The sequence below is a fragment of the Microcaecilia unicolor genome, chromosome 5 (genome assembly GCF_901765095.1).
Source record: "Microcaecilia unicolor chromosome 5, aMicUni1.1, whole genome shotgun sequence".
In the NCBI taxonomy this organism is placed as follows: domain Eukaryota; kingdom Metazoa; phylum Chordata; class Amphibia; order Gymnophiona; family Siphonopidae; genus Microcaecilia; species Microcaecilia unicolor.
In genome coordinates this window covers 150,212,583-150,227,117 of record NC_044035.1, presented here as the reverse complement: position 1 = coordinate 150,227,117, position 14,535 = coordinate 150,212,583, and the positions used below count along the sequence as shown (strand labels likewise).

The window sequence follows — 14,535 nt, the reverse complement described above, 5'->3', positions numbered from 1 at the left end:
TTGAAGGTGGGATTAGGGCGTGCCTAACACTTGGACGTTTTACAGCCATGATGGAACAAACCCAAAACATCTAGGGTTAAAACGTCAACGTTTTGGTCTAGACCTGTTTTTTTAATGAACAAGACACAAAAAGTAGTCCTAAATGACCAGATGACCACTGAAGGGATTCAGAGATGACCCCCCCCCTTACTCTCCCAGTGGTCACTGACCCCATCCCACCACCAAAAATTGTGACTAAAAATAGTACTCACCAGCCTGTATGACAGCCTCAGATGTTATTGCCAGGTCCATTAGAGCAGCATGCAGGTCCTCGGAGTTGTGTAGTGGTGGATGCAGTGCACTATAGACAGGTGGACCCAGACCCAGACCCAGACCTCTCCCTATCTGTTACACTTGTGGTAGAAATGGTGAACCCACTTTTAGAGTGTTTTATCTCTGTATTATTTTGATGCTAATAATGTTGGTGCACTTATTTATTTTGTGTAATTTCTCTAATACACCCAATAAAAAAAAAGAAAAAAAAAGAAAAGAAACGGTGAATCCTCCAAAACTTACCAGAAACCCACTCCTACCCTAGCTGAGATAACATTTAATTATCTCTCTGACCTCATGGGCAACTTTCTTTGAATTAGCCACCTTATTTTCTAACTCCTCATACTCTCTCACCTATCTATGGGCCCTGTTTACTAATCCGTGCTGTAGGTACGCACACTTTTCAGCGCACTAAATATTAGCACGTACTAATACTAGAGACACCCCTAGGAATATAATGGGTGTCTCTATCATTAGCACGGCTTAGTAAACAGGGCCCTATATGTTCCATCTTTGCTTATACCCTATGCTGCCTATTAAAATGTTCTATTACATATTGTGTTGACATTGTAAGTAGTATACTATGCCATACTTTGTATTGTTATTTGAATATTTTTACTGCTGTAATTGTCTATTGCTTATGTTTGATTTATTCTTACTGTACACTGCTTTGAGTGAATTCTTTTAAATAGGCAGTAAATAAATCCTAATAAATAAATAAATATAGGTGCCCCCCTCACCCATAAGGGCTATTGTAGTGGTGTATAGTTGGGGGTAGTGGGTTTTGTTTTTTTTTGGAGGGCTCAGCAGACAAGATAAGGGAGCAACGATGAGATGTGTAAATAGGAGCATTTATATGAAGTCCACACAGTGCCCACTAGGGTGTCTCTTTGCTCTTCTGGGATGTCTGGGGGACCAATCTGCTAAAAATGCTGGCCCATCCTACATCCCAATGGCTTCATTTTGTGCATTTTTTACTTGTGCGGTTTTTTTTTCCCGAAAATGGCCTAAAAAGATAATCACACAAAGCGTAAAACCTTTGTCAAAACGGGTATATTTGCTATTCAGATTTGGTACATTTAGTGCAAAACGCCCAAAGGTCGACTTAGACGCACTATTAAAAATGCCTCTCCACATAACTTTGTAAGTCTAAGTACTTTGAAAATGAGCTCCATAGTCTTCCATAACATGCATGTTTTTAGCTGAGCTGGAAGGACGTATTCCCTGGGGTATGTTTAGGTCACTGAGGATACTGGGCATTTTCAACTATATACCTACTACTGTATCCTCTTCAGCCACCTACATGAAATAGCAGGTATTAGGAGAGGCTTGTAAACTATCTTACTGCCTATGGTATAAAGCAGTATATCAAATGATTAAATCAAATCAAGCCTACTATCTGTAGCTATGATATCTACCTTCCTGATGAGCTCTATTTCCACAGGGTCAAGATATAATGCAATTAAAAAGGGTTCAGAGAAGGGAAACAAAAATGATAATGTGAATGGAACATTTCCCTTCCTTTATGAAGAGCGGGTAAACAGGTTAAGGCTTTTCAGCTTGGAGAAAAGACTAAGAGGAGATATAGTAGAAGTTTATAAAGCTATGAGGGGATGGATAGGTTCTTTAAACTGTCAAACAATACAAAAACAAAAGAGCACACCTTGAAAATAATGTTGAGTACATTGAAAACAAATCATTGAAAGCTTCTTTTTTTCATGCAGAATATAATTAAGCTGTGGAATCTGTTGCCAGAGGGTGTGGTCTAGGCGACTAGGATAGCCAGATTAAAAAGAGGATTAGACAATTTCCTGGAGGTAAAGTCCATAAATATTAACCAGGTAGATTTTGGATAGCTAATGTTCATTCCTGGAAATGAACTATGGGAAATAGATCAAACTTTTGGGATCTGCTGACCCAGACTGACTACAATTGGAGACAGACATTAGACTCGATGGACCTTGGTTTGAGACAACATAGCTTTTTATGCGCTTAAAAGTGTGTGCAGTGCTTTAAAACATATTAGTGCTCTTTAAAAATGTAGTATGTACTAAATGTATCTGTAAGTTGCTAACAAATTGCACCCTTATTTCAAATAATGATGTTAACCTATCAATCCTGCTTTTCTAATATTTTTCATTTGTGTGAAGAGAAAGACCTCAGTGGCGTTGATTATCTGGTGCATCTGTACTCATATCAAGATTAAAATATTCACATCCCCAGTCATAAAGACCTCTAATTAATTTCCATAATATATACCATAGTTTTTCAGTGGGAGCCACTGAAATAGAGGATTCTATTTTGGAATCTTCAACCACCATATTGTCTGCAAAGTATTTTATCTGCTGCAGATCTTTTAACAGTTGTTCTAGAAATAAAGAGCTGTGTCACCATTCTGCCAACTGCAGTTTGCTACAGAAACTGTTCATTTGGTTCTCTCTCTATTAACTAAAGCACTGTACATACCGAAGTGACATCAGAGTTGGGCGGTGTCATCTCCACCAGGTTGATGATGTATGGCTCATCTCTCCACTGTGGATAATTGTCATTAATGTCCAGTAAGGTGATATTCACCTGAAAAGTACATTGTAAAAATTGTTTATCTTCAGCAGGAAGTCAGCAAATGTCATGCATTCCCAGTAGAAGCTGACCATTTGGTTCCGGCTAAAACCCAATCTGCTGTTAAAATTCACTGTTCGGATTAAGCTGGAATCAAAGCCGAAACCAAAACCATGGCCCTGCCCCCATCTGCAAATCTGTCCCTCCAACACAACGTCATCCTGAGTTGCTCCTGCTCCCGCTGGCTGTGTTGTGAAAATGGCAGGCAAGACTGCCACGGGAGGTCGTAGCAACTAAGGATTGCTCCTGCCCATGCCATTTCCAATCTCAAAATGGAGGCCACAACCTACCATGGTAGCCTCGCAAGGCTGTTGCAGGAAGTCACAACTACCATTTTCACAATACAGCCAGTGGGGACAGGAGCAACTCGGGATGCTCCTGCCCCAAATTTAGCTGAATAACTTTATTAGCCTGCTCTCACCATACTTCTATTCTTGCCTCATCTTCATCTACAAAACTGACTTCACAGTAATTCTGTGCAAAGTTATCCAGAGAAAGGGATGATATTTTGAAAGGAGGAAATTTATAGACATAAAAGCCAATTTTACCCACAAAATATCTTCTGTGTATTGACCTCTCTGCTTTCTCCTGTCAGGGAAAAGGATGAGGGACTGTAGGGGACCTGCCACCTCAAGCTCAACGTTCTCCTACCCCTTTATGGAATAAAGACAGCACAAGAAAACCAGGTGCAAGTAAACTTGCAGCCAACAGAGGGCACCCAGGATCTTCTAGTATAAGGTTGCTAGGTGCCCAAGGAAAGGTGAAGAAGGTTCAGGAAAGATCCTGGTTACCCAGACACGGGGGAGGGCTTTAAAACTCCTAGAACTTGGAACTGGGAAGGGAAAGAAGAAGAGCATGTTCCTTAACTCATAGAAGTGGAAGCCACTAATACTCCAGATTAAGTAAGGAAGGAGCCCATGGAGTTTGAGAGTTCAGTCACTATAACACCTGAAGAATGTGAAGAAATGGAAATAGAAAACTGACCCCTGAAAGACTTGTGCATTGTATCCAATAATTAGATCCCTGTATTCCTCCTCGTAGTTAATTCAGCTGTTTACTTTGTAAGTAAAGTGTTTTTTTTTAATTGTTGCTAGCAGATGAGGGGAGGGCATCCTTCTCTATTATGAGTGATTGTGTGAGGGATCTGCTAGTTGTTTGAGCCCTAAGCTTGTAAGAGGGGCCAAACAGAAGATATAGATATTTTTGGGAGCTGAGTAGTTTTTGTTTGCACCAACATTTTCATGGAATGAGACTTATTGGGAAACAGGGAATTTGTAAAAGCGAAAATACTTACCTGTAGCAGGCATACTCCAGGTTCAGCAGGCCCATTCTCACATGTGTGCATGACGTCATCCATGTCGCCTGGTGCTTAGCACATTTAAAACATATATAACTTTATGAGCATGACAAGCATCCCCACCACGCATGCAAGGAGGGAAGTTATGTGAAAATTAATGGCCAGCTGTCTTCGGAGAATACCTGCTTCAGGTAAGTATCCACTTTCTCTGAGGAGAAGCAGGCCTTATTCTCACCTGTGGAAATCCATGGCTACCAGGCTCACTGAAAACAACGAAAGGTCAATTGGAACTCGCAATGGCAAGTTCAAAGCAATAATTAACCTGAAACTATTTGCATACTGTGTGAGAGTGCAGCCTGGAATAGAATAAAATGGGCCTAGGAAGGTGGAGTTGGATTCTAGACACAAACAAATTCTGTAGAACAACTGTCTGTCCAAACCGACTATGACGTCAGGTATCCTGCTCAAGGCAGTAGTGAGATGTGACTGTGTGGACAGAAGATCATGTTGCATCCTTGCAAATTTCTTCTGCAGAGGCTGACCTCAAGTGGGCTGACCGACACTGTCATGGCTCTGACATTATGAGCCTTGACATGACACTAAAGAGTCAGCCCAGCCTGGGCGTAATTGAAAGAAATGCAATCTGCCAGCCAATTAGAGATTGTGCGTTTCCCGATGGTGACTCCCATGCTGTTGGGATCAAAAGAAACAAAAAGCCAGGTGGACTGTCTGTAGGGCCTAGTATACTCCAAGTAAAAGGCCAATGCTCACTTACAGTCCAAGGTGTGCAGTGCACTTTCACCAGAATGGGCATGAGGTTTGGGAAAGAATGTTGGAAGAACGATTGTCTGGTTCAGACGAAACTCAGACACAACCTTAGGCAGGAACTTAGAGTGCATCGGAGAACTACTACTACTACTACTATTTAGCATTTCTATAGCGCTACAAGGCATACGCAGCGCTGCACTACTCTGTTATGATGAAGTGTAATGTAAGGTGGATCTGCCACTACGGCCTGAAGCTTACTGACCCTGTGAGCTAAAGTAACAACCATCAAAAAACAAGACCTTCCAGGTCAAGTACTTTAGGTGACAGGAATTCAGCAGCTCAAAAGGAGCTTTAATCAGTTGGGTGAGGATGACATTGAGGTCCCATGACACAGGCAGAGGTTTGACAGGGAACTTTGTCAAAAGCAAACCTCTCATGAAGAGAACAACTAGAAGCTGTCCAGAGATGGGCTTACTTTCTACATGGTGATGGTAAGCACTTATTGCACTGGGGTGAATCCTTACAGAGTTGGTCTTAAGATCAGATTTGGAAAGGTGCAGAAGGTCTGTGTAGGATAAGAAATAGGATCTAAGGCCCTGTCCTCACACCAGATGGCAAACCTCCTCCATGTGAAAGAGTAGCACCTCTTAGTGGAATCTTTCCCGGAAGCCAGTAAGACCTTGGAGACACCCTCAGGAAGATACAAGGAAGCAAATTCTAAGCTCTAAACATTCAGGATGTGAGGCCCAGGGACTGGAGGTTGGGATGCAGAAGAGATTCCTCATTCTGCGTGATGAGAGTCAGAAAACACTCATCTCCAAGGTTCTTCAGAGGATACATCCAGAAGAAGAGGAAACCAGATCTGCCTGGACCAATAGGGGGTGATCAGCATCATGGTTCTGTGGTCTTGCCTGAGTTTCAGCAAAGTCTTCCTCATGAGAGGTATGGGAAAATATGCATACAGAAGACCATTCCCCCAATGGAGAAGGAAGACATCTGACACTAGCCTGCCATGTGCCCTGACCCTGGAACAGTACTGAGGGATTTTGTGATTGAATGGAGTGGCAAAGAGATCCACTGAGGGGGTGCCCCACTTTTGGAAGATCTCATAGGCAACCACTTGTGCAGTTGCATGACCCTGTTCAGTCTGTCAGCCAGGGTGTTGGATTTGCTCGCCAGGTATGTGGCCCTGAGAACTATCCTGTTCTGGATGTCCCAATGCCACATCCCTGCTGCCTCCTAACATAGAGGGTATGATATGGTACCCCCCTGCTTGTTGGTGTTATACATTACAACTTGATTGTCCATTTGAATGAATACAGTTTGATTGAACACCCGATATCTGAAAGCTTTTAGAGCGTTCCAGATTTCACATAGTTCTAGGAGATCAATTTGAAGATCTGCTCCCTGTCCAGGTAGGGAAACACATGGACTCCTAGTCTGCGTAGCGATGCTGTGACTACCGTTAGACTCTTGGTGAAAACCTTGGAAGCTGATGTGAGGCCAAACGGCAACACACAGTACTGGAAATGATGTGTTCCCACCTGAAATCTGAGATACTTCCTGTGGCATGGAAGTATTGGGATGTGAGTGTAGGTATCCTTTAAGTCCAGAGAGCATAGCTAATCATGAGACTGAACTTATATTTTGACTATGAATTTGTTCACGGCCCTTAGGTCTAGGATGAGACACATCCTCCCTGTTTTCTTTGGAACAAGGAAGTACCTGGAATAGAATCCCTTCTGTTTGTCCCCTTGGTGGAACAGGCTCGACTGTGTGGGCTTTTAGAAGGGTGGAGAGTTCCTCTGCAAGTACTTCCCTGTGCTGAGAGCTGAAAGAACATGCTCTCAGAGGACAATTTGATGGTCTATGATGCAAATGAAAAGCATAACCAAGACGGATAATTTGAAGAACCCATGGGTTGGAGGTTACAAGGGGCCACCTCTTTTCTGGAAAAATCTCAGCTCCCCCCCTCCCATCTGGCATGGTCACTGGTATGGTGACTGTACTCAGCTGGAGCCAGTCAGAAGCTTGTCCCCTGCTTTGACAGAGGAGCTGGCTGGGCCTTAGGTGCAATTTGTTGATGAGAACAAAATTGTTGGGACTGTGCCTGCTGAGGCTGACAAGAAGAAGGAGCATATCTACACCTTTGAGAGTAGTAGGGAACTCTCTTTGTCTTGCTTGAAAACCTCCTGGATGAGGAGGGTGCAGAAGATGTCCAGCAGGAGAGTATAGATGGTATCATTATGCTTCTTTGTGAGGTCAGCAACCTTCTCCACTTTCTCTCCAAAAAGGTTATCTCCCCGGCACATGGCATCCGCTAATCTCTGCTGGACTGTGGAGTCCATGTCAGAGACATGCAACCATGAGAGGTTAGGTCTGTTCCAGTGGGAGAGAATCTGCAAAATCAGACATACTGTGCACCAAATTCCACAAGTAAATGCTCATGAAGAGCTGGTAAGATTGTATGCGGGACTGTATGGGGCTTCTGACTCTAGGGGTTTAGCATTTGGTGTTAATGGGAACTAATTGCCTTAAATTTGCCCCTACGTTCATAACTGCGGAAAGCTACAAAGTTAGCGACTACATTCCATAGCACGCAACTGAAAGGGAGGGTCATGGGCGTGCCTAACAATTACACATGTTGGTTACAGAATAGTGTCAGTTGCATGCACAAGAGTCAACATTTTTTAGTCATGCACACTTATGCCTGCCATAGACCAGGCATAAGCAGTCATGCGTAAATACCAACTTACACTAGTATTCTATAATGGAATACAGTTTAGCACCCACCATCTTGTGTGCATTTTGGCGCCTAAATATCGGTGACATATATAGAATTCCATCCTGTCATATCAGCAAAGTAATAGTTTAAAAGACTTGATGTACCACCTTTCTTAACAAAATGTCACAGTAGTTTACAATACAAAATAGTAAAAATTTCAGAAAAGAACATCACTACATAATAGGAAAGATTACACACAAAGCCATTCACTCCAGTTATAATACATATCATAAAAATACACCTTCTCCTTCTCTCTGCAGGTTCCCCTCATTAATAGTTACTCCAGCCGATATTCAGCCAGTGCCGGGCAGCGCGCTGTACGCCCAACACCAGCGCTAAACCCAGATGTTCAATGCCAGGCCATTTCTGGTGATCATCATTGAATATCCAGTGGTTTTTTGGCCAGTTTCAACTTAACCGGTCGTCAATATTCAGCACTGGCTGGTTACGTTTATAGCAGGAAGCAGGTGAAAGTTGGCTCTTCAACCGGGCCTTTGGTAGAAGAAGTGACTGACTTGTTAGTCTCACTCACACACATAAGGAGTGACATGGGCTGTGCGTACCGCAGCAGGACATGTTTATCCACACTTACCCTAACTGAGATAATATTTAACCATTTCTCTGACCTCATATGTACGTCTCTTTAAATTAGTCACCTTTATTTTTTAATTCCTCTTACTTTCTTACCTATCTATATGTTAACCATCTCTCTGACCTCATGTGCAACTTCCTTTAAATTAGTCACCTTACTTTCTACTCTCTTACCTATCTATATACTACTACTACTACTTAACATTTCTAGAGCGCTACTAGGGTTACGCAGCGCTGTACAATTTAACAAAGAGAGACAGTCCCTGCTCAAAGAGCTTACAATCTAATAGACAAGTGAACGGTCGGTCCGATAGGGGCAGTCAAATTGGGGCAGTCTGGATTCACTGAACGGTAAGGGTTAGGTGCCGAACGCAGCATTGAAGAGGTGGGCTTTAAGCAAAGACTTGAAGACGGGCAGGGAGGGGGCTTGGCATAAGGGCTCAGGAAGGTTGTTCCAAGCATAGGGTGAGGCGAGGCAGAATGAGTGGAGCCTGGAGTTGGCGGTGGTGGAGAAGGGTACTGAGAGGAGGGATTTATCCTGTGAACGGAGGTTACGGGCGGGAACGTAAGGGGAGATGAGGGTAGAAAGATAGTGAGGGGCAGCAGACTGAGTGCATTTGTAGGTAAGAAGGAGAAGCTTGAATATGTTCCATCTTTGCTTATATCCTACACTATCAATTAAAATTTTCTATTACGTATTGTGTTGACATTGTAAGTAGTATACTATACCATACTTTGTATTGTTATTTGAATATTTTTACTGCTGTAATTGTCTATTGCTCATGCTTGATTTATTCTTAGTGTAGAATGCCTTGAGTGAATTCCTTCAAAAAGACAATAAATAAATTAATAAAATATAAGAGTAGGTACAGGAAGAGACTCACCGTGGCTATGCCAATTTTCTGATTTGGGCCCACACCTCCGTCCACTGCCCGGATAATGAGGATATACTCAGATTTAATTTCTCGGTCCAGCAGAGTTGTGGTGGTGATCTCTCCTGTTATGGAAGTGACCACATTGCATTACTACTACGGTCTGTGCATTTCTATGCCCAAAAGTACCCTTGGAATAAGGACATTAACAGCTGCAACATGGCAGCCCACACACAATTCCTTTAATCTGTACACTGTGATCTGCATCTCTCCTTATCCCTTGCCCTAGATCTCCTCACAGCTCCTCACACCTGCATACTACAGTTTCAAGCATGTGAGTTTTATCATACCATTGTTCTAATCTGCAATAACCTTTCCTATTTATCTAATGAATCCCCAAATAAATCTGTCCTGAATTGTAGCGCTGCTTCCTAGTATCGTCCTAGGCACAGACACACAGCTGTATCAATATAGATCAATCCTGACTTGCAACGCCTGATGCTGTGGTACTATGGGATACCTTGCACTGCCAATCTAAGTCAGTATTCATTAGGAGCAATGCTCACTATTACAGTCTAGGGTCCAACATTTCTAGCAGTTTGCCTCAGTCTTGCCGAACGGCTCTCTGCTAGTCCAGTTTTGCCACCTGCCACCTGCGTCCTTCCAACACACAGACACACAGCTCTGCCTGTATCCGCAGTCTACTCAGCAAAGCCCACAAAGCCATGCATGTTAACTGTATGCAACATCTAACCTGAACTATCTTTTTTTTTTTTTAACTATATTTCTTTTGCCAGTGACAGAGGAGCCACTTCCTCATCTCCTGGGCTGAGATTTGTGACAGGTTGGTAATCTTAACAGGAGAGAAATTTCTTAGGGGGAAACAATCTGGACAAATGAAACATTCAAAAGCTTCTTTTCAAAAATATGTGCTTCAAAACTTCTATGCCTTCAATTATTTTCAATGCTGAAAAATAATCTTTTAAAAGGTATTTAAATATTAAAGTGTTCCTAAATTACTTCCAATTAAGCACACACTTTGCTGGGGCAGGCTTGCCTAATTTGAATCTGAAACTCCTACGGAAAGCAGTTATTTCTTTACAATCTGTTGACAGATTGGTCTGTGCAAAAAGAAAGGCAGGAGGGCCCCCTGTCCAGACTATACATCAGAGCAACAAGATAGCTTTAGGCACACCAGCAAGTTTTACATCAGAACTGAAGGATCCCTGGCACACAAAAAGTCATTACAGGGTACAACAGCTCTTTCACTGTCAATGCTTCAAAAACGCAGTTGTGTGTGGGATACTATAATACACCTCTTTCCTTGATAACTGGGGCCTTTACAGCTATTGATTCACTTTTTTTTAACCCCTAGCCCAACTGTGGTGCTCTCCAAGCATAGAGGGAGAGTTTGCTATCAGTAGCTCCTGGTGTCACACCCATGAAATATACCGCATCCAGTGGTGTGGCAATCCAAAACCCAACTGAGTCCAGACAAGGAGGTACGGAAATCAACCACAAAAGAGTATTGCCCATAGCATCATCCAGACTCAGACTATGCTCTATCAGGATTTTGTGCCTATAGACCTCTCAGGAGCAGTGTATTCATAGTTGCTGCACCAGGCCACATGACTGCACCTGGAGACTGAGAAATACTGAGGAGCTGAAGGCAGCAATCTGCTGGCAGTGGTACGTAACCCACTCATCTGGATTGGTCTAGAATTGAAGACAAGGAATTTCTATTAGGGGGCATGGTATGAGTAAGGAATGGGTGGCGCTTACACATTACAGTTACCCCCAGGTTCTATATATGGCACCAAAAATTGCATGCCCAAATTTGGGCGTGTGGCAAAGTCTTGCACGCATCTTAATTGAGTAACAATCCATTAACTAGCAATAACTGGATGCTAACAAACAATTATTGCAGCTAATTGGCTCCAATTAGGATTTGCACACGCATCGATAAGCGCTATTCTATAAAAATCCACTTGTAAAGCTTTTAGCGAGCAACTCAAAAGAGGTGTGGCCATAGGAGGGGCATGGGCGGGTCAGGGGCATTCACTAAAGATGAGCAGAGTATTATAGAATTTGGAGGATCAGTGCCTAACTTGAGTGCCAGGATTTACACCAGGTTTCAGTTGGTGTAAATTCTCACGCCGAATGTTTGGCAGGGAAATCAGCTCACAGAGCTATTCTGTAAATGGTGCGCAAATCAGAGCGTTGTTTATAGAATAATGCTTCATGCAGATTTTTTTTTTAGCATCCAAATTTTGGTGCTATTTACTGAATCTAGTCCTTAATGCAGAGATTGTTAGGGAGCATGAACTAATAATGCATCAGATAATGTGGTCCATTGTGTTGCTAACTGCATTCCATATTATTCACCATGCTGTTAATGTACAGTAAGGATCATTACTCTGTGCTCGGAATGCACCCGAGGTTTTTCACCAACACACCTTCCCCTTCATTCTATAAATTGGTGCTTATATCGTGCAAAATTTATAGAATACTAGCACTTACATGCAGGAGTGGCACCAACAATTGGCAGTTGCGTGTGTAAATGCTAGGCGCTGTTCTATAACAAATTAGTATGCCTAATTTGCATAGAGTGCAACTGCAAGGGGGCTTTATCATGGGTGCAGCATGGGCATGCCAAGGGGGCAGTGGCGTATTTATTCAAGATGCATGTGTTGCATACATGCCCCCTGTCAGACCCAGCCCCCTGCCCCCTCGCCTGTGCCTGAAAATCATATCTGAGTGCTCCGATCTTCACCTGGGCAGCAGCACTCATAGGTTGCCTGAAGCCTGCACAGGGCTTTCTTTCTAAACAGTCTTGCCCTTCACAAAACAGGAAATTGTATCAGAAGGGGCAGGACAGTTCAGGGAGAAAGTCCCTGGGCAGACCACAGGCATCCTATGAGTGTCGCTACTGCTGCCTAGATGAGCAGAGGTGATTTTAAAGTACCAGGGGCGGGGCACGGGGACCCATCCCTGTTAAAATTTCCTGCCTATGCCATTGCATGGGGGTGTCGCTAGCAACGCACACAACTTATAGAATAGTATCAGTTGTACTCTGATTGGTGCACATAAGTGTGCCATGTTACACGCCATTGACAATAAGTTGGTGTGCCTAGCTTTTGGCACTTGCGCTAGTATTGTATAGTGTTTTAGGTGCATCTTTAAGCTGTTATAGAATTGTCACTAAACGTGCTTCTTTATGGCAGCTAAATTGAGGCACTAACTTGTAGAACTGACCCCCCCCCCCCCCGCCCCTTTAACTTTGCATACATGTTGGCTATGAAATAGCAATAGTTAGCAGCATACCTGAGCGAGCATTAATACGGAACTGAGGGGATCCATCCAGTGAGTAAATAACTGACTCCTGCCCATATTCCCTGGACCGGTCCAGATCTGTGGCATTCAAGAACAGCACTGTGGCTCCTGGAGGAGAGATGAATGCAATATGGGATAAAATAACATGTAACGTAACAAGTAACGTAACAAGTGTGAAAAGGGGATATGCAAGCCAGCAGTTGCAACACCAAGAATGAATTTTCAGCATTAGCAAATTTGAAATCACAGAAAAACAGAACTTGAAAGGGGACCTTTACCATTTCCTTCCGGACAGGATCAAATTCTGTATGTTAAAAACCTCCTCTTACCAACAGAAATCTCTTTCTAAGCGCTGTTCCCTCTAAGCTGAGCAGGAGTCCTCCAGCTGCATTGCTACCAGTAGGGAGTGCTGCTTCAATATTGTGCTTTAACTTGTTAGGGGTAGGCAAGTTTTCTGGAGTCCTGCAGAGCTTGCCTCTCCCTCTCTATTGAAAATGTGATAGTGAAACAGCACCTCCCACTGGCATGACAGTACACTGAGCACTCATGCTCAGCGCAGAGGGAACAGTGTTCCTAAGGTGCAAACTGAATGTCTGCTACTGAATTTCTGGGTATTATCACTTTACTCCCCACAGTCCTCTTTGCCAAGCTAAATAAACCTGCCTTTTAATTCACACAAGTCAGATAACTCGGTTCTGTATTAATTTTTACTGCTGTTCTTCACTTTCTTCAAATTCTCCACGTATTTATTCAAATGCAGGCTTAGAATGGAAACCAATATTCCAACAATGAAAAGCAACTACCAGATTGGGAATATGAATGCAAGACACCCTCCAATATTGGTGTCTTGCATTCATATTCCCAATCTGGTAATTGCTTTTCTTTGAAACAGTCCTTCCTTGCTGACCTGCACTCAGTGTGCGGTTTACTGTAGCAGATTGGGGTAAATTCTGTGGCATGTCATATAAAATTCTTCAATATAGATACAGGTTTAATGTTTTAACATGCAAATATTAGAACCCCATGCTAAGCAGCTAATATGGTGTTATCAGCGCAGTAGACAGCACAGGCCCATACTACCGTGTACTGCGCTAAATCAGGGATCTTTGTCTATATTCAGAACCCCCGCACCTCCCAATCCAAGAAATTGCTATAATTACAAGCACTTTCATTTATTTATTTTACACTTTCTTTACCTAATAAAAATTTCTCCAGCTGGGACTGTAGCTTTTTAACATATTTATAAATGATCTAGAGATGGGAATAACTACTGAGGTAATTACATTTGCTGATGACACCAAGTTATCCAGAGTTGTTAAATCAGAAGAGGATTGTGAAAAATTGCACAAGCACCTTACTAGACTGGCATCCAAATGGTAGATGACATTTAATGTAAGCTAGTGCAAAGTGATGCATGTGGGAAAGAGGAACCCGAACTATAGCTACGTGATGCAAGGTTCCACATTAGGAATTACCAACCAGGAAAAGGATCTAAGTGTCATTGTTGTTGATACATTGAAACCATCTGTTTAGTGTGCAGTGGCGGCTAAGAAAGCAAATAGAATGTATTAGGAAAGGAATGGAAAACAAAAATGAGAATGTTACAATGCCTTTGTATTGCTCCATGGTGCGACTGCACCTCAAATACTGTGTGCAAATCTGGTCACCACATCTCAAAAAAGATATAGTGGAATTAGAAAAGGTACAAAGAAGGGTGACAAAGATGATATAGTGGATGGGATGACTTGCCTATGAGGAAAAGTTAAAGAGGCTAGGGTAGAGATCTATAACATAATGAGTGGAGTGGAACAGATAGACATGAATCACTTGTTTACTCTTTCCAAAAATACTAAGACTAGGGGGCACACAATGAAGTTACTAAGTAGTAAATTTAAAACAAACCAGAAAAAATATTTCTTCACTCAACATGTAATTAAACTCTGGAGTTCGTTGGCAGA

General features: G+C 42.6%; 1 protein-coding gene across 1 annotated transcript in view; it reads right to left on the bottom strand.

Annotated features, from left to right (window-relative positions):
• CDH23 (cadherin related 23) overlaps positions 1–14,535 on the bottom strand; it is a 1,475,307-nt gene that overhangs the window by 623,044 nt on the left and 837,728 nt on the right. The window contains exons 17-19 of the mRNA XM_030204991.1: positions 12,569–12,685; positions 9,257–9,369; positions 2,779–2,886 (exon numbers count right to left, since the gene is read on the bottom strand). Coding sequence (XP_030060851.1) covers positions 2,779–2,886; positions 9,257–9,369; positions 12,569–12,685 — 338 coding nt within the window. The remainder of the gene's footprint in view (positions 1–2,778; positions 2,887–9,256; positions 9,370–12,568; positions 12,686–14,535) is intronic.